Source organism: Halichoerus grypus, chromosome 4 (assembly GCF_964656455.1).
Source record: "Halichoerus grypus chromosome 4, mHalGry1.hap1.1, whole genome shotgun sequence".
NCBI lineage: Eukaryota > Metazoa > Chordata > Mammalia > Carnivora > Phocidae > Halichoerus > Halichoerus grypus.
In genome coordinates, this window is record NC_135715.1 from 159,099,515 (window position 1) to 159,119,740 (window position 20,226).

Below are 20,226 nucleotides of genomic sequence, written 5' to 3' on the forward strand. Positions count from 1 at the left end.
TAAACACCAATTCATATTTATTTAATCTATAAATCTGAGGTTTTCTTTCCTATTTTAACAAAGAATGAATCTTTTAAAAAATAATTTATATGTGGTTATATTTTTCCAGTATTTGAGCTGAATTGTATTTAAAAGTTTATATTCATTGCATTCACTTCATTATTTACTCAAAGTTTTTGCTATAGGCTTTATCTTGAATGTGTAAGACCATTCGCCGTGCATAGAAGTCCCTGTATTCCTCTGGTAATTCAGCCAGTGTTTTTAAAGCTCTGTCCAAAATTTGTGCAGCTCTTGATGCTGCTGTAGGATCTTTGTTTCCATAGGTATCTGTTTTATCATAGCATTCAGATGGAAGGTGCTTCCAAAAGATATTCACTCCCACTCCAAACTCTTCAGAAATTACGTTATGGAACCATAAAGCTGGAGAAAGTTTAAGGAAAAAAAAAAGTTAAAAATAAAACCTAGAGTAAAAAAAAAAAACCAAAATGTCAGTGAAATATCACAAATTGCATATAGCCAGTGTAAGAAATTCTTGTAACTAGATCCCTTCGTTAGCACACTCCCAGCTTTTAACAGAATCATTTTAACTTTTATGAATTGCCAACCAATTTAAAGTGTCAGTAACACAACCCTACTTTTAAAACCTTTGGAAATAGCAATTTTCCCTTTTAACTTGAAAGACATAATAAAGTTATATTTGTTTTGTAGTTCTGTAATTTGGGGCTATGTTTTCTGTTACTTGTTTACACTTTCTGAGTCATACAACCACATTAAAAGTGTTTATTTTTTATACACAGAACATTTCAATCATTTGAGGAGTATCTCTGACCTTTTCTGCCTCAGCACAGTACTTTTGTTCTCAAAGACTTCCTATTCAAGCTGCATTTGGTTTTCTAACTTGCTTAAATTTGCATTCATTGTAGCCTGCTTAGTTTTATACTTCTTTTTGTAATGCATTTATAAATGTCTTATATTTCTTTCAGCTCCTGTACAATAAGTATATAAAACTAAAGCAAATATTTTGGTGGTAGAGAAGATGAATAAACTTTATCATATGATATAGCTAATTAATTTTTCACTTCCTCTAGAACGTTTCTTTGTTTTCAGTTGAGTCTGAATGTTTTCAAACTATAGGTGCTATAGGAATATGAAAGCAACATCACAATATAACCAAGACGAAATACTAGTCATGTAAATGGTGCATCTGGGTCGTTCAGTCGGTTAAGCGTCTGGTCTGCCTTCAGCTCAAGTCATGATCTCAGGGTCCTGGGATGGAGCCCCGAGTGGGACTCCCTGCTCAGCGGGGAGTCTGCTTCTCCCCCTCTGCTCCTCCCCCACCCCTGCCACTACTCTCTCTCAAATAAATAAAATCTTAAAAAAAAAAAATACTAGTCACGTCAAAAAATGTTTAATCTTGTGAATGGGAGAAAGTAAGATTTACAAGATGCTAAATTTTAGAAACAAACTGATTCTAAGAGTGCTCTAGGAAAAACAAAAGCTTAAAATATTTTGATTTGCAAAACTAGTTTCAAACATGGATTTAATCTTAACTACTCTTTCTTTCAGAATCTTTTTCCTTATTCAATATAACAGGAAAAAAGCTAACCATTCTGTTAAATTTAAATGCAAAGATGGGGGTTTTGCTTTTATTTCAAAATATATGCAAATGTTAAGTATTTCTGGCTCGCTTTTTTTTTTCCTTAAGTTGTATACAGAATAAGAGAAAACTGCATAGCTCTTAACCAGTCTCAAAGATACAAAACCAAAAAATTTAAATAATAGCAATGGATTTAAACACTAGTGTGCTGGTTGTTTACAAAGAACATAAGAAGTTAATGTATCAAATTTTTATAGATAATCAATTATGTTAAGGACATTGTATCAGGCCCCTTGGGGAATACAAAGATTGCCAAAACATGGTTCCTTATCCTCAAGCAATTTATAATGTAGCCCCAAATAAGATCATCATATTTTTATTAATACTTTTTTTACTTAATTCTGTCACTGAAAAAGAGGTATTTTTTTTTTAAAGATTTTATTTATTCATTTGAGAGACAGAGCACAAGCAGCGGGGGAGAGGCCGAGGGAGAGGGAGAAGCAGACTCCCCACTGAGCTGGGAGGCCAACAGATCCCAGGACTCTGAGATCATGACCTAAGCTGGAGGCAGATGCTTAACCATCTGAGCCACCCAGGTGCCCCCAAAAAGAGGTATTAATGATTAAAAATATATTAACTTAAATATGAAAAATAAACTATACAAACAGAATTTGTTAATGCACTCCTTTAATCTTAATTATGATTTTTATAATCTTAAGGTATTCACTTCTGAATAATTACAGATGTTAAATGTATCACTAATTACTAACAACTAATGCCCTATTTATTGTACAAAGAAATTAAGTGACACTAATTCAGACCATAGAAAATAATGCACACGGGGCGCCTGGGTGGCTCAGTCGTTAAGCGTCTGCCTTCGGCTCAGGTCATGATCTCAGGATCCTGGGATCGAGCCCCGCATCGGGCTCCCTGCTCAGTGGGAAGCCTGCTTCTCCCTCTCCCACTCCCCATGCTTGTGTTCCCTCTATCGCTGTGTCTCTCTCTGTCAAATAAATAAAAATCTTAAAAAAAGAAAAAAATAATGCACACAAAAGACATCACAGGTGTTGAGATTATAACAATTTGATATTTAATAAAATCTCTGATCTGTTTTGACTTTGAAATATATTTACCATTTCTTGGTAAATACTTAAGTGACATAGTTCTAAAATATGCAGTATTTTATTTTTTTTTTTAAAGATTTACGTATTTTAGAGAGACGGGGGTGGGGGAGGGACAGAGAGAGAGGGAGAGAGTCTTAAGCAGACTCTGCGCTGAGTGCAGAGCCTGACATGGGGCTCCATCTTACAACCCTGAGATTAGGACCTGAGCCAAACAGAGTCGGATGCTTAGCCCATGGTGCCACCCAGGTGTCCCAATATGCAAATATTTTAGAAAGGGTTAAAAAGAACCAGGTATAATCTTTTCCCAGATACAAAGTATCTTGTTTGATGTCATTTAATAAAATAAGAGTATAATGTTATATAGATTGCCTTTGAAAAGCAAGATCGTTAATTTTATAAGAATTTGCTTAAGCATACTTTAAACACACATACACAGTTGTATAAAAATCAACTTGTATAGGACAGAATACATATAACAAACATACATTTGTACTAAAAAAATCACATAATGGATGAGTGACAGAGTACAGATTTTATAAACAGGAAATGACTGAGGTCTAGAAATCTTACCAGGAATGAATAATACATCTCCAGCTTTAAGGGAACATTCATACCTTCTAGCCTTGGAAAACAGTGGATATTTAGCTAAGTCTGGGTTATCTATATCCAGTACTTCTGATTTAGTACCTGAAAAGTTCCAAAAAAGGATAATATAGATTAAGCAAAGTTAGCATTTCTTAAAAGGTAATCACAAATATAAACTTGAAAATTTTTCTTTTCTGTACCATTATTTATTATATCCACACTGTAAGAACAATTACTATTCTCCTGAAACCTAAGACAATTTTCAATGATCCACCCTTTATGACTATTGACATCCATGTAATATAATTAAGAAAATCTGAAAATTTCATTGTTCATATAGCCTATCATTACATATATACATGTGGAGAACACAAATACATCATAATTAGAAAGAGGCCCTAAGATGTTTTTCTATGAAAATAAAGAGGTTTCCTAAGAAGAGTAACTGAATAGACTAGACTTTTGAAATATAAACTTAAAAAAAAAAAAAAGTACCTGATAAATATAAATACTGGGCATCTCGAGGACTGAATAGTACAACACGCTTTTTTCCTGTCACTTGTATTAAGAAGTTATCCATTACCTGAAGGCCAATAAGAACTTATGGATAAGCAATATCTAAAATTTAAATGAACAGAACCAATGGTATATTCCAAACAGTTAAATGTAAATCCTATCCTTTAGTAAGACTTGACTCACATTATCTAAAACATTTATAGTAATATGCTAACAGTGCAAACATTTGTATTGTAAATGAAACTGTGCCTTTATTAAAGACATTCCTGAAGGACTGGCAAGCCATTAGGAAATCGGAGAACTATCTGCCCTTGCCCCACCAGTATGACAGGGAGGGTAGTTATACTTATTTGAGGCTCTCCTTGTTAGTACTTCCTTATCTGTCATGGAATGCTGTATGGCCAACATTAGGCAGCAGATTGAAAGCACTTAGAAGAATTAAGTGCTGGGAAAACACAAGGTACTGCTGTAATCAACCATCACTAAACTCTTTTAATATATACGGCCAACCATAATTTAGTTACAGGCATCTTGATTTCCAAATTCTTTCTTTCCAGATTTTCTTAAATGTACTTATTAATGGAGTAATCTTGACTACTACTGCATACACAAGGGTACACTTTGCGGAAAATGTTAAAAGGCAGAGCTACGTAATTCTCAGCCAAGGAATTAAAATCTATACTAAGCAAGATATATTCATAATTATTTACATATCGCTTCTACCTAAGCATTTTTCCTTTCATTACTAACCCTTTTCTTATGTAAACCTTAACTATGTAACAGGCATTCCTTTGACTTATTTTTAATGTAAGAAAAGCTGTTTGGAATTCTATTCTAAATCTAGATAGTGATACTAGTTAAAATTTAAAATAGTCACATAATACAATTAAAAATATATTTAAGTCACCACATCATTTTTTCACCATATCATTTATGCAAAACTTTTAAAAAATATACTAAGAATTTATGTCTATCTCATTTAATTAGAGTTATGATGTTAAAATCCTCCCAAGCGGCCCTCAGCTGAATTATAACACACTTATAAAACTTAATATAGCTTGATTTAGAGCTTTTTAAAAAATTATCTTTAGAAACCTATTAGGTATTGCTTTAGCATCCTAAATTTCTCCACCCAACACCAAACCATATACAATACTCTTAATGTGTTTAAAATATTTATATGCATATATTTAAGCAAGTAAAATTGTAATACCATAGAGTAAATGATCAGGGACAATATTCTATACATCTTGGTGCTCAACAAATACAGTGGACATTTCACATTCTCAAGGGATGTATAATCTAAGACCTTCAGAAATCCCCAAATTCTTATAACTGGAAATGGCTCTCCACAAACTTCTGCCTTTCTCTTGAATAACAGTTCCATCTAGTCATGTGTATCATTTCCACATCCTCATTGTCACAACCTTATTGCTTTTTCCACTTGTACAACTTTCCCCCTCATCTGGTGGCCATTTTTCACATATTAAAAACCACTTCATAAAACTTCACACACACACACACACACACACACACACACACACACACACACAATATAACGAATCAAGAACACCACCACAGAGAAATGCAAATGTGAGAAACTAACTAGGCTATAGCATTAGTTAAATAATTTATTCCCGTATCACCAACTTGCAGAGCACCCTGTTTTCAAATCTCACGTTTCAGCAAATTATGTCTCCAAGATCTTTAGGGTAGTCTACAGAAAGTTGAAACTGTAAATGTTATGTCTATAAATGCTAAATATCTACTGTAGCTTCAGATTTCTCATTTATGTAGCATACATCATAGTGGGTCCAAAGTTGTAATCCTGGTGAGCTAATTCGAAAAACACTGGAAAAGAACTGCTCCTCTTTGAAAAATTTTGGAAACTTAATATCTCCTTCCAGTAAAGGAAACTGCTTTCTGATATCTGCAACATCCTGCATTGAGAGAAACATGGTAAGAGTTTTAATAATGCAATATTTGTATAATGCTTGTTTTACCTCAGGCTGCCATCAGAGCCCATGATATTAAGGAGGAATGGGGTAAAACTGTTCATTGCTTTAAAATACTACTAAGTGATGACAGTCAACACATGAGCTTTCAAATGAAGGAATAACAGACTATGTAACAGACTGCAGATTCAACAATATCAGTACGGTTAAGCTTAATATGCTTCATTAATAGGTTCTTCCTATTTAGACAACAATCATACAATTGCCATCTACTCCAATAGTAAGTATTTAAAATTTAGGAGTCAACAATTTGACCATTATCAACTATGTAAAACCTATGGGTTTTACTGAGGGAAGAGACTAAAAGAAGTCAAAGAACTAAATGGGGACAGAAAAGGAAAAAACAGAATCTTTATCATTTTAGGGACCATTCCTTAACAATGCAGCCATACTAATTTGACTCTGAATACATGTCAAAGCTTGTATTAGTGAATTATTCAGTATTTTAATAATTATTTTAGATTATATTTTATGAGCTGAATGGCCATCTGTAAAATATAGTAGAAAGGATTTTTTAATTGTGTAGAGATTAGAGGAGTGACTTTAAACACTAAGATACTATGGTCCTACTTAAAAACTAATCAACTTTTAATAATTTTACTTCTTTTTTTCTTTTAAAGATTCATTTATTTATTGTAGAGAGAGAGAGCATGTGCATGCAAGCAGGGGAGGGGCAGAGGGAGAGAGAGAAAATCCTCAAGCAGACTCCCTGCTTGAGTGCAGAGCCTGACTCGGGGCTTGATCCCAGGACCCTGAGATCATAACCTGAGCCGAAATCAAGAGTGGCCACTTAGCCGACTGAGCCACCCAGGCACCCCTAATAATTTTACTTCTTATTCAAGGGCAGAAATCATTGAGAAAAGAATGGGAAAAAGATGAAACAGGTCATATGTCAGGCAATAAGTATAAAAACTACAGTGCCAATTTAAAATATATACATCCATTAGGTTTTAAGCCTTTGTTTTACATTCAGAATTCTTACCTTTCTAGGGTCTTCCCCAAGTGACCGTAAGTAGTACTTCTCATCCTTAAACACCCCAAAGAAAAGTAACATAAATATTCATGTAAAAATAATAGAAAATAAAGATGGAAGGAAATGAGTTGTAAAATCTAACTCAGTTGTTTTTGAAACAGTTCCGTTTTCTTACCCTTTCTACTAATGCTCTCTGGTGGCCATATGAAGAAATGTCTTTATTAGGCTGCTTGTAATAATGACTGGATCCACAAAATATTATATAAATATGAAAGGCAACACATATCTACTCTATCTAAAACACAATGCTTAATTCAGACTTTAAGTTATTTAGACTCTTAACAATAAGACTTAAAAGAATTCTCATTTGTATAACACACATGATCTCAAGGTATTGTTGAGGCCAATAACAAACTTAATATAATGCAAATGTAGAATAGGAGATAAATATGATAATTAAAATTTCAGTAATACATTTTTTAAAAATCTGGAACACTGCATTTTATCAAGTTAAGCCTACCACTGGTCATATAAATTCTCAAGCCAAATCCTTTAAAGTCAGCTCATGTATGAGTTAGAAATATGTCATTTCAAAAAAAAAAAAATGTCATTTTAGAGTAGTAAATTCATGTTGATACTTAAAAAAAACTGCCAATTACCCTTCACTGAGTAGCTATAAGAGAGAACTGTTTGAACTATAAAACACTACTGTTGCCTGCATTTCCTCTAAGAATTAGAGAACTGAGATACTGGGTCAAGCACAAGGGCAATCCAACTCAGGAATTCTGCCTCTTTTATACCTACACTGACCACTGTAACACAAAATTCAAAAATCCATGTTATTTACCTTAACAACGTATTATAAATCTATGACCAAAAATTTAACTCTACTCTCAGATCCAGTGTTTTTACATTTTTAAGTAATACCAGATAATTTCTATAAATTTATTATTGGCTAAATAGGTTTCAAAGTATGCTCTTCAAAATTCTAAGAGTTTTCTACCAGTTCTAATGTTTCAGGATTGGAAAAAAAATTCATGGGCAGACACAGAGGTGCACCGCTCAGAACCCCTTTAAGAAAGAATTCATTGCTAGTTGCATAGAGTGCGATTAACTTATGGCTGCCAGCCATTAATTCTTTCAGGTCTACCTCAGCCTTTCAAGGTCATGCTCTTCTTGGGGTAGCCCCAACCAATGACTGAGCAAGACAGTAAAAGGCTCAGACATTGCCAACCCACACAGGACTCCTCTAACAGGCAGTCTTTGCTCAGGAGTTCCACAGTGAGCTGGCAGAGTCCGTCAGATCTAGGTCACTGTCTGATGGCTTCCCCCTACTCAATCCTTCTCTTTCCTTTCAGGGGTATTACTCCCCAGTAAACCTATTTGTACTCCTAATTCCATCTTAGCACCTGCTTCCTGAAAGACTGAAACACTTTCCATAATTTTAAGATGTAAATATACATGTATAGTCAGTTGCCCTTTGAAACTTTCCTGTCCAAGGGTAATGAGCAGCACAAATGTAAATAGCCATGAAATGTCAAGTGAAGTAAAAGAAATAGAGACAACATAAAGGATTTACGTCTAAAGATTATGGAAAGTATATAAATAAGATGAATATACACTGTTAGTTCAGGTATAGTTAATGGAATCAGTTTTAGTAGACAATCTTATCACACCACAGAATCACAGACCTGCAGAGTTTGGAGGGATCCTGGTGGTAATGTGATGTGACCACTACCTGTTGAAACAACTGTGAGCAGGCAGCACTTGTCACTACCAAACTGGCCACCAGCCTGGCTGGCTCAAATGCAGACAACAGCTTTATTCAAAGCTTAAAAAGCAGTTTATTTTTAAAATGTGCTTTTGAGATAACCGTGAATTTTAAAAAAATGTATTTATATATAAGCCTCAATGCTTTATCTCAAGATATTTAAATTGAATTAAAACTGAATTATAATGTAAATAAGTAGAATTCTTCTGCATTTAATCCTGAACAAATGTTATAGCAAATACAACAGAAATCACATTGATAATAACAATAATAAAATATAGAAATAGTCTAACAGTCAATAAGATATGAAAATAAAGTTCTCCTTCAGCATTTGAACTGAATATCAGACCAAAGCATTTTCTTTTCTTTTTTTTTTTTTTTTTTTTTGAGAGAGAGCGAGCACAAGCAGGGGGAGCAGCTGAGGGAGAGGGAGAAGCAGGCTCCCCACCGAGCAGGGAGCCAGATGCGGGGCTCGATCCCAGGACCCTGGGATCATGACCTGAGCTGAAGGCAGCCGTTTAACCGACTGAGCCACCCAGGCGCCCCAGACCAAAGCATTTTCAAAGAAAGTTATCATTAATCGCTAACATTTAGTAAGTAGTTTCCACATGTCAGGCATTGTGCTAAGTACTCTACAGATTTTATTTAGTTAACTGTCACAAAAACCTTATCAAACAGGTACTGTTATTGTTCCTATTTTATAGATGAGTAGACTGAGGTACAGAAAAATAATTTGGCCAAGGTTTGAGATCTAATAAATAGCAAAACTAGATCTACTGGCACACACAACCAAACCTTAAAAACAGCTATCAGAGAAGACCACAGCTCTTGTATATCTAATATTCTTGTATAAGAAAATTCACCTAGTATATACATATTAATGCTTTCTAAAGAAAATATGTTCAAAGCAGTTACCTCTGAAATAAAGAATTCTTCATGCTTTTCTTCAGCTGCCCTCTGAACCAACTTATCAAAAGGTAAAGTTCTGAAATAAAGACAAAGAAGCCTTGGACTCAATAAGTCAACTAGTAATACCCTTATCACTATATATAGGCTTGTTGGAGTTGTATATGCTCTTCTGTTTTACGATAGCCATAATTTTATTATAATCTATTATGTGGAATTTTAAATTTTCAAAATTCATTTAGCAGTATGCTTATTTGACCTAGATTGTCTAAAATTATAATTTCAAAAATTAAAGACTTCTAAATCTACGGGACAGATGAATCCTTCTTATGTCAATACCCTCCTATTCCAAGTTACTGTTCGAAAAATGTTTCTATGGTATCTGGTTACCTCTGGATATACACAAACTTTCAAATGTGCTACTTCAAGTGTCATGGCAAAACAAGTCTTGTGACTGAGAAATGGGACAAACTACTAAGTGCTACTTTGGAAGAGATAGTAGGTAAATGGTCCAGTAAGATCAAGTCCTTCACTCTCTCACTGATCTTCCTGCCTTCTGGAACTACCACAGAAAATAGAAGCCCACAACACTGCTCTCAATCTCCTTCACCACTCTGTCATTTTAAGGCTTCTGAGGAATACCTCAAGGAGAATTCAGGGAAGTGACCAAGTTTTATTCTTCTTCAACATTTCTGTTCAAATGGCTATCTCCTTCCCTTGTGGTAAAAGGGCTGAACATCACAAAAGCAGTTCGTTTCCTTTTATCTCACTATTGAGCCTGGAGGGCTACCATTTCTCTGGGTCCCATCCTGTCCCTTCACCAGTCTAGAAGCAAAAGTACTGATCCCTACATGAAGATGATAACAGTAACATCAAGACAATGAAGTCCTCAAAAGCATCTGGGTCAAAGCCTCTCCACCCAACCCCCATTGCACTCCAGCCTCCAAACCTCTGATTAAGAGTAGTAGTCTTTTCTCCCCTTTTTTTCTTTTAGTCTTTTCACTCTTACCACCAAATATCTTTCCACTTTAAATCTGTACTGAGGAAATGGGGAGAAAGGGTTAGCAAAAACCCTTTCTCCTTCTCTATAAGATGACCTTGGGCTTACCTTTTCCTAGCAGTGCTTTTGTAGAAACCTACTGGGTAAAGATAAATGTGGAAGGTCACCTGTGATATCAGTTAACATTGTTTATTGTAAAAAATGACCCCTAATTGATGAACTATGTCTGGACTGAAAGGCTGATGAGTGGATTATAAATATTTGTTAAGAAGCAAAAGATATGGCTTCCCTGTGTGTGGTGTAACTCTTGTAATTGAGTTTGTCCCTTGGAGGAACCTAGATGCTAAATTCATGGGCCATTTCATGTCACTGGTTTCTGTGGACTATGTGGCTTCATTTAGCTAAGGTGTTTCTGTACCCATCTTTATAGTCTTTCTTGTTCCCTTGCAATTAAGCTGTCACTTGGTGAACCAAAAAATGGCTCCTGGATTGGTACAAGGACTCCCACTGATACTATACTGCTAGAATGTGGTTTCCTGCCTTGTATCCTTTTGTAAAGCTAAGTGAATCTGATGCCAGATTATGGACTAATAGGTCCTGTGGGCATGAATGTCAATCTGAACTTGAGGACATTGCTGATGATTATGTATAAGAGTGAGCACTGCAAGAGAGAAGAAAGGAGTCTGCCATCTGCTCAGACCAATTTGCTACTACAGTTTCTAGTTAATTATATCAACAAATTTACTTGGCATCCTCCTATGCAATGTTTTCCATCTCTGACCTCACCATAGACCCTTCATTCCTACCAAAGCAACTTTGAAGAGTTTGGGGAAAATATGGAAGCCTCTCAGGTACAGAGCTACCCCTGTAATTGGTGCAGTTGCCTAGGCTTATCTTTTTACTAGGGAAAACTCAGAAGTGTTTCAAGACCTTTATAAGAACAGAGCAAATAGCAAACTCAATCCAGAGAAGCAGAACTTGGGTGCTCTCAGCAATCTTTTTCCTTAGATAGTGGTGCCTGTCAGAGCTTCTGAGAGAGGGGGGAACAAGGTGTGAATTAGGAAGTTCCTTAGACTCAAGGTTTTCATCTATCCCATGCATGTTTCAAAAAGAAGGACATCTGCTATTTAAGTTCCATCAGTCTGGACTGGTAACAGACCAGTAAGGGAGGTAGTATCAAAGAGGGGTTAGGATCATGGGTTCTGTGGAGTCAGGCAAATTTGGATATAAATTTGGTTCCATTATTTCAAGCTATATGTTCTTGGGTAAGTTACTTAATGTATTTAAGCCTCCATTTTCTCAATTGTATAATTATTGAAAACAAAACAAAACAAAACTACCTCACAGGCTTTCTAAATTAAATCTAGGATGCATGGCACAGTACTTGATATATAGTAAGTGCTCAGTAAAGGACAAATGGTGGGGTTAACAACAATGATAATGTACCCTTCAGCAGCATGAAAGTGGTTACCAACATTAAAAAAAAGAAAAAATAATCTTCAGTGTCCTGCTTCCCATTTGCAAAAGCTGCTTTGCAAAATCAAGATCAAGATTAATAAAAGTATAATAAATAGTAAGAGCAGGATGATGAAAGGAATTAGATGATGTGATAGACAGAAGCAGTTAAATAAAGCTATATTAAGAGTCAGACTGATTTACTTCTTTAAATCTATGACCAGAAGAATACCAACAGTATTCTTCCACCACACAATACTCCTCTCACTCATAGTACCCTGATTCTGGAAGAACACTGAGAGCCACCAAGAAGAAAGAAGTAAAAGCTAAGACCTGGAAATGTATTGCTCTTCAAATATTTAATAAGCAGAAATGCAACCTTAAACTAAAGTGATGACAATGATATATGTGTGTAGGATTTCTTCCTTTCTAGACTCTTTCTGACCTAGATGCCTCCCTTCTTTCCTGCTCCCTGGTAACTGCCAAAAATGACTACATCTATTTTTTTCTTGCACTAAGAAAATAATCTTGCAACTCTTTAGTAGCTCTCGTGAAAGGCCTGGAGAAAGCTGGGATAGGAACTATTACATAATGTATGTGATTCAAAAACAAGTTTTGAGAAGTTTATGGAACATGACAAAACAGCAAACCAATTCAAGATGAAGTTTCAATACCCATTTGTTATGGCTTTGGACTCTCTGGAAAATAAACATCATTAACTGCCGGCTTAAAAACGTTCATCATTCCAGCACTTTCATCCACCTTTTTGATTTAATAAAAAATGAAAAGTTCTTACACTTAGAAAAACTTGTGGCAATTAAACTCAATTCACGGCCTATTAAAAACCAAAACTATAATGGTGAATATTCAAAGGATCAAAAACTGAGAAATGCTTTGGCAAGCTGCTATATGAGCTTGGAAAACTCTAATGAGAAAGGAATGGCTCTGGACATTAGAAGCTCTGTTTAACTCATCTCTAAACTCTGGAAGGAACAGTGAGAACCATCTTTCTTTAAAAATCAGTCTTTTGTGAACTACATGGTTTTTTAATAGACTGAGTTTGCTGGAAACTGCACGTGCAGAATATAAATATTTGTTTTTTAACATTTTTAATGAAACATGGGAATAAATAACATATTACATCTATAAGATTACAACATTTAAAACTTTCAAGTTTGGACACTCAACAGCTTTTAACTATCTTACTTACTTTTAAGATATCCCAAAGCATAAAGTGACAACCACAAGGGAAATTAAAAGTATTTAAGGTTATTTTGTCAAAAGAGAAAATTTAGTATGATTTTTTTAAAGCTATCCAAGTTGATGAAAAACTATACCAAACATAGCAACTACCTGTCCTTTATTTCTGGAGAGAGCAGAAAAAGAAAACATGGCCTTACGCTTCTGTCACAATAATTACAAATTAGAAAATCTTCTAAAAATAAGAGCATTAAAAATCAAAATAGGTTATGAAGGAAAACTTCAGAATTCATTACTCTAGATAACAATTACTGATGAGGTAGGATCAACTAATTAATGAAGCACTGAATGAGTATAGCACACCCAACGTTAGAGGTACTCTAACTCCAGTTACAGAAATCCAGTTCCTTCCATAGCTCCAGAAGGTATCAGGCATATACCTTATTTGAAAAAAATGGTCTTCGCAAATGTTTTTATATAACTGTGTACACTCAGAATTCTTGTCTTTTAAAAGCTATTCTTTAAAAATTAGCAAGCTATTCCATGGCTGTATCAAAGTAGCCAAAAGATCAAATGCCATATGGTCTTTGTATAATAACACAAAAATATTTTCAAGGCTTAAAGTAAGTTATTTGTAGTTCCAGAGTAAACCTCAGAAGAAAATACCTATATACAAAGTTCTTACTAATGAAGTCCATCTGGGCAACTGCAGCAACATGAATCTTCACTTCTCTCCTCCCTCCAACTTGGCTCAGGTAATCCACTGTCCATTTGCTTGTGCATGCCCCCAAATCAATTCCTTCCAACACTAGGGGTTTTCTCTGTACGTGGGGAAAAATATACAACAAAAAATTAGGGAAAATGAACAATATATCTGGACTTATATTTGGCAATAGAAGGACAAAAACAATTAAGAAATGATTCTTGATCCTAAGATGCTCAAACTCAAACCTTTGACAATTCATGCTATAAAGCAGGAAGAGCATCAATGTAATAGAACAAAATTTTAACATTAGGAAAATAAACCAAATGAAACAGCAGTACCACTACTAGCTGAGAACAAGAAATCTGAACATTATTTAAAGCATTTTCAGGGTGCCTGGGTGGCTCAGTTGGTTGAGCATCCGACTCGTGATTTCAGCTCAGGTCATGAGCTCGTGGGTCATGGGATTGAGCCCCACATCTGGGCTCCAGCACTCAGCGGGAAGTCTGCACAAGACTCTCTCTCTCCTTTTGCCCTCCCCACCCTCACACTTGCGTTCTCTCACAAATAAATCTTTAAAAAAAGGCATTTTCACAAGTGTTATTTATGATAAAAATATAAATGATTAAAATTTGTATTTTATAGTCAAATATTGTTTGTAACTTTTTATTTTGATAGTATTTCAAACTTGTGGAAAAGCTGCAAGAACAAAGAACTCCCATATACCCTTTACTCTGATTCACCAACTGTTAATTTAACATTTGTCTCATTTACTTTATCATTTGTTCTCACTCTATGTTGTGTATAGAGAGGAACATATTATTAAAAATAATTAAATTTTTTCTTCTTAACTACTTCAAGGTATTGCTGACATCATACTCCTTTATCTCCAAAAACTGGAGTATATTTCCTGAGAACAAAGACATTTTCTTACATAGTCACAGAATAATTATCAAAATTACATTTAACACTGATATAATACTACGACTTCACAGTCCATATCCAAATTTTGCTAACTGTCCTAATAATATCCCTTATAGTTGCTTTTTGTTTTGTTTTGTTTTGTTTTCCCATTTCTGAGATGCCACATTGCATTTAGTTGCCATGTCTCTTAATCTGGAACAGTTCCTCAGCCTTTTTCTTCCATGATCTCGATGTTTTTGAAAAGTACAGGCCAGTTATTTTGTAGGAAGCCTTTCAATTTCAGTTTATCTGATGTTTCTTCATGATTAGATTCAGGTTATGCATTTTTAGAAGGAATGTACCAAAGAAGCAATGTTGTGTCCTTCTCAGTGCAACGCATCAGGTAGCACATGATATTTTGCCCTATTATTTGTGATGTTAATTTTGATCAACTGGTAATTCCTCCCTGAATTAAGTATTGCTATGATGAACGCAAAAATTATGATTTTTAAAAACTCCATCATCTTCTACATTAGTTGGCTTTCTGATGTCAAAATGAGCTAATTTATTTATTTATCTCCATTAACTTTATTCACTTGGTTATAATCTACTGATATAATTTTGATGTTCAAATTATCTTAGATTTGGCCAGTAGGATCCAAATCAAGCTGGCTCTTGTGACTTTTTACCTGAACACTTCCTTACTTCATAGCAAAGAAAACACAATCCAGAATCCTTTTATACTCTTTCCATCCCAGCCCTACAGTCATTTCTTCAAGCAGCTCTGGTTTCTTTTAAAGGGTATGTTACTTAAAACCATGATCTGGGTGTTAGGTGTGTTCATTGCTATTGGGGTATCATTACTTCTAGGCCTTCTTAGTGGACAGGGCTAGGAAATATGTGGAAGTCTGTGTATACTTATTCCCCCTTTTCCCAAATACGCGTGTGTGCATGCGCACACACACCCCCACCCCACATATGTATATACCATATCTATTTATCTCTCTCTCCAAGCATATGTATATACTATACACATACATACACACACACACACACACACACACACACACACACGCACTTAATGGATGTATCTATGAACGAACCATAATACCTCTAATACTGATACCTCAATTCTGATCTTATACCACAAGACTCATTTTAATTTTTGTTTATATATTTGTAACTCCTTTCTCCTAACAATGAGAAACCTCGTTCCTATTATCCTCAATGTTTAATCAATTGAATAAATTCAAAGTAAGTACTTTCACAATTGCTAAGTCACATCACTATAAAAAGCAAGTCTATTAACTAGAGTTCAGTATTTGTTTATAGTTGTTTTTTTTTTTTTTTTCTTTTTTTTTTTTTTTAAGATTTATTTATTTATTTATTTGACAGAGAGATAGAGAGAGAGCACAAGTAGGCAGAGAGAGAGGGAGAAGCAGACTCTCCACTGAGCAGGGAGCCTGACGCGGGGCTCGATCCCAGGACCCTGGGATCATGACCTGAGCCGAAGGCAGCCGCTTAACTGACTGAGCCACCCAGGCGCCCCTAGTTGTTTTTGTCTTTAGACTGAGGATATACAATATGTACTGTGTTCAAAAGTGACTTGGGTTACTTATCTTCCTCCCCCTTACTTACTATTTTTTTATATTTTATATTTGAGTTTTGGGTTTTTTAATCATCCTCATCCTTATTAATTTTATTATTACTATTACTTTAGAATGTAAAACATTAATGTGATCCCCAAAGTCAAAACTATACAAAAAGGTCACCCCAGCCACATTCTTTCACCTCATACTCACTCATCCCCTATAGATAACCAGTCTCATTTCTGGCTTATCATTCCTTTTTTCCACCCCCCCCCCAAAGAGACCAAAAACATATATACTTCTTTATTTCCCCTTCTTTTTTTCACAAAAAGGTGGCATGTTATGTATTTTCTTTTGTAATTTGATTTTTTTTTAAATTTCAAAACATATCCTGGAAATCACTGCTATCAGTTCAGGTTATCTTCCTCATTCTTTTTTGTTGTTGTTGTTTTTTAAAGATTTTTTTTATTTATTTGACAGAGAGAGACACAGTGAGAGAGGGAACACAAGCAGGGGGAGTGGGAGAGGGAGAAGCAGGCTTCCCCCTGAGCAGGGAGCCCGATGTGGGGCCCGATGTGGGGCTCGATCCCAGGACCCTGAGATCATGACCTGAGCCGAAGGCAGACCCTTAACGACTAAGCCACCCAGGCGCCCCTCTCATTCTTTTTTACAGCTTTGTACACCACAGTGTAAATGAGCAATTTAATCAATCACTCTCCTATGCATAGTTTTTTTTTTAAATGTGTTGAACTTCATGGACTCTACACACTGTCTTTTTTTTTTTTTTAAGATTTTATTTATTTATTTGAGAAAGAGAATGAGATAGAGAGAGAGAGCATGAGACGGGGGAGGGTCAGAGGGAGAAGCAGACTCCCTGCCGAGCAGGGAGCCCGATGCGGGACTCGATCCTGGGACTCCAGGATCATGACCTGAGCCGAAGGCAGTCGCTTAACCAACTGAGCCACCCAGGCGCCCATAGTTTTTTTTTTTTTTTTTAGGTTATTTGCACTAATCCTCAAAGTAAACTCCTAAAAGTGGGACTGCTGGATCATAAAGTAAACATATATACAGTTTCATTAGATATACCAAATTCCCCCCCACAAGAGTTGTACCATTTGGCATAAAGTGTGAGAGTGCCAGTCCCTTCACAGCCTCACCAACAGTAGTATTTTTAAAAATCAGCTTTCTGATTTTTTGCCAATGATAGATAAGAAATGGAATATCAGTTTGGCTTGAGGTTCTCTTATGAGTAAAGTTGAACACCATTTCATGTTTAGAGGTCATTTTATCTTTTTTTTTTTTTTTTTGGTCAACTGCTCACATTTTATCAGACTTTCGGCCTTTCACACCCCACCCCTTTAATTTTTAAAAGTTCTTAAATACATGGGCTTCTATGGCCCTTTTATGAAACATGTTGCCAATATTTTTTTCCCAGCTTGTATTTTATGTATTCAAATTTTAATCTTTTACTACACCTGAATTTTCAGTCATAGTTAGAAAGCCCTTCCACAGACCTACATTATAGAGGAATTTACCTATGTTTTCTTCTAGTACTGTGTAGTTTCACTTTATATTTGCGTCTCTGATCCATTTAGAGATTACTCTTGTGTATGGTGTCAGATATAAATCTAATTTTATCATTTTTTAAATGACTATCCAATTGCCCCAGCACCATTTATTTAAAAGAAAATGTGGTGTGTATATATATATACACACACACATACATATATACAATGGAATATTATGCAGCCATCAAAAAGAATGAAATCTTGCCATTTGCAACGACGTGGATGGAACTGGAGGGTATTATGCTGAGCGAAATAAGTCAATCAGAGAAAGACATGTATCATATGACCTCACTGATATGAGGAATTCTTAATCTCAGGAAACAAACTGAGGGTTGCTGGAGTGGTGGGAGGTGGGAGGGATGGGGTAGCTGGGTGATAGACATTGGGGAGGGTATGTGCTATGGTGAGCGCTGTGAAGTGTGCAAGACTGTTGAATCACAGATCTGTACCTCTGAAGCAAATAATACATTATATGTTAAAAAAAAAAAAAAGAAGAAGAAGAAGATAGCAGGAGGGGAAGAATGAATGGGGGGAATCAGAGGGGGAGACGTATCATGAGAGATGATGGACTCTGAGAAACAAACTGAGGGTTCTAGAGGGGAGGGGGGTGGGAGGATGGGTTAGCCTGGTGATGGGTATTAAAGAGGGCACATTCTGCATGGAGCACTGGGTGTTATGCACAAACAATGAATCATGGAACACTACATCAAAAACTAATGACGTAATGTATGGTGATTAACATAACATCATAATAATAAAAAAAAAGTTCCTTTGCCCCAGTGATTCTTAACATACCGTGTTTATCACATACTAAATCTCCATATAAATGGAAATTTACTTCTGAATATATGTAGATCTCCAGACTTTTGGTTCTATTTCTCTGGTCTATCTATTCATGCACCTATATCACACTGTTAACTATTAAAACATGTTAAAAATATGAATCCTATGCCCCCTCATAGATTTTCTTTAGTGTTTCCAAAGAAAGATCTTGTTTTCCAATTTCATTAATTTCTAATTTTATTACATTGTGACCAGAGTGTTGTTTGCAATTTTCCAGTTTATGAAACTTAGTGATGCTTTCTCTGTGACATATTATATATCTTGCCTGGGAAGATTACATTACAAAATACCCTCTGCCATGCATCTTACAAAGCATTTCCACATACAACATTGGATCTCCACAGTGGTGCTCTGCAAACATCTTATATTAACACATACTGAGGTGGGGGTGGGGAGTGCAACAACAAACCAACCAGCACTAGACCCACAAGTAAATGAAGGCTCAGATCCTCTCTGTAGGTTGCTAATTCCCAAAAGAAAAAACTTCATTCCTGCTTCTTTAATACTGAGAACTGTAGCTCTATGACCACCTTGTAAATATCAAGTGAAATTGCGGGGAGAGAGGAGTTGAACCATAAGCATACTAACTATAACCTTGTCCGTTATTTTTTTCTTTAACTATCTGCTGGGCTCTTAGTCTCAGTTTCTCTGAAGTATGGGTTCCCTTACAAAGCACTGCAAGTAAAAATACTTCTCTTTAATATTTTCCTCTTGAGTTTTTCTCTTAAAGAACTAAGGTTCGAATTACACATATAAGAGCTTCCAATGTCTGAATTAGAACCCAGGTTAGTTAGAATCCAAGACCGGTGGAAGTTTCCTGAGGGATTCCCATCGCTTCCCCTTTGGCTCAGTGCAGTGAAAAATTGCTCTTCTGAATCCAGTAACTCGAGTAGACTAACAGGCACCTTTTGCGCCACCAGCGGGGCGGTGAAACCTCCTCTAAACTTTAGGAAACCCGATGCAAGATGGGGTGGCAGTGGGAAATCTCCCTTCGTTGCCACAGTCACGGAAGGAGACAGCGTAATAGAGTCCCAGAAAGGCCACTCTTGGCAGCGAGCAGTGCTTACTAGGCAAGCCGTTTCTCGCACTCAGCTCTCCGCTGTCACCCTGCTCCCCAGAAACGTGGAGCTGTTCTCTCTGGAAAACTTAACAGATGATCCATTCGACATCCCCCAGGCGCCCTCTCCCCTAGCCACAGAGCCAGCCAACCAACCATCTTCAGCCGCCCGCTGCCTCCCCCCCATAACCTGGGTCTCGAGAAACCAGTTCGGAGCCGCCCAAGTGGTAGGGAGGCCCTCACCTGCGGGTAGAGATGCTGCATGAACTGTTCCTGCGAAACGCCCTCAAGCCGAGGTACCGGGAGACTCTGCCAGGCCATGGTTGCTCACGCCCGCCCTCTTCCAAGTCCTGGAAACCGTGGCCTGACACGTCCCTCAGCATGCCATCCGCCCGGAAACACCAGCCGGAGAGAAAAGGTC

At 36.2% G+C, this 20,226-nt stretch overlaps 1 protein-coding gene across 3 annotated transcripts; it reads right to left on the reverse strand.

Annotated features, from left to right (window-relative positions):
• On the reverse strand, positions 1-20,186 carry TYW5 (tRNA-yW synthesizing protein 5). 3 transcript variants are annotated; one of them, XM_036105165.2, is made up of 8 exons: positions 20,049-20,186; positions 13,809-13,963; positions 9,497-9,566; positions 6,820-6,864; positions 5,625-5,762; positions 3,802-3,889; positions 3,292-3,408; positions 1-420 (listed from the first exon to the last, which is right to left on the reverse strand). In XM_036105165.2, the coding sequence occupies exons 1-8, from the start codon at positions 20,124-20,126 to the stop codon at positions 164-166; spliced, it is 948 nt and encodes a 315-aa protein (XP_035961058.1). In that variant the 5' UTR covers positions 20,127-20,186; the 3' UTR covers positions 1-163. The 3 variants fall into 3 exon arrangements, with proteins under 3 accessions (XP_035961058.1, XP_035961059.1, XP_077927282.1); XM_036105166.2 differs by lacking the exon at positions 6,820-6,864; XM_078071156.1 differs by lacking the exons at positions 5,625-5,762; positions 6,820-6,864.
• Between the last annotated feature and the right edge of the window lie 40 nt (positions 20,187-20,226).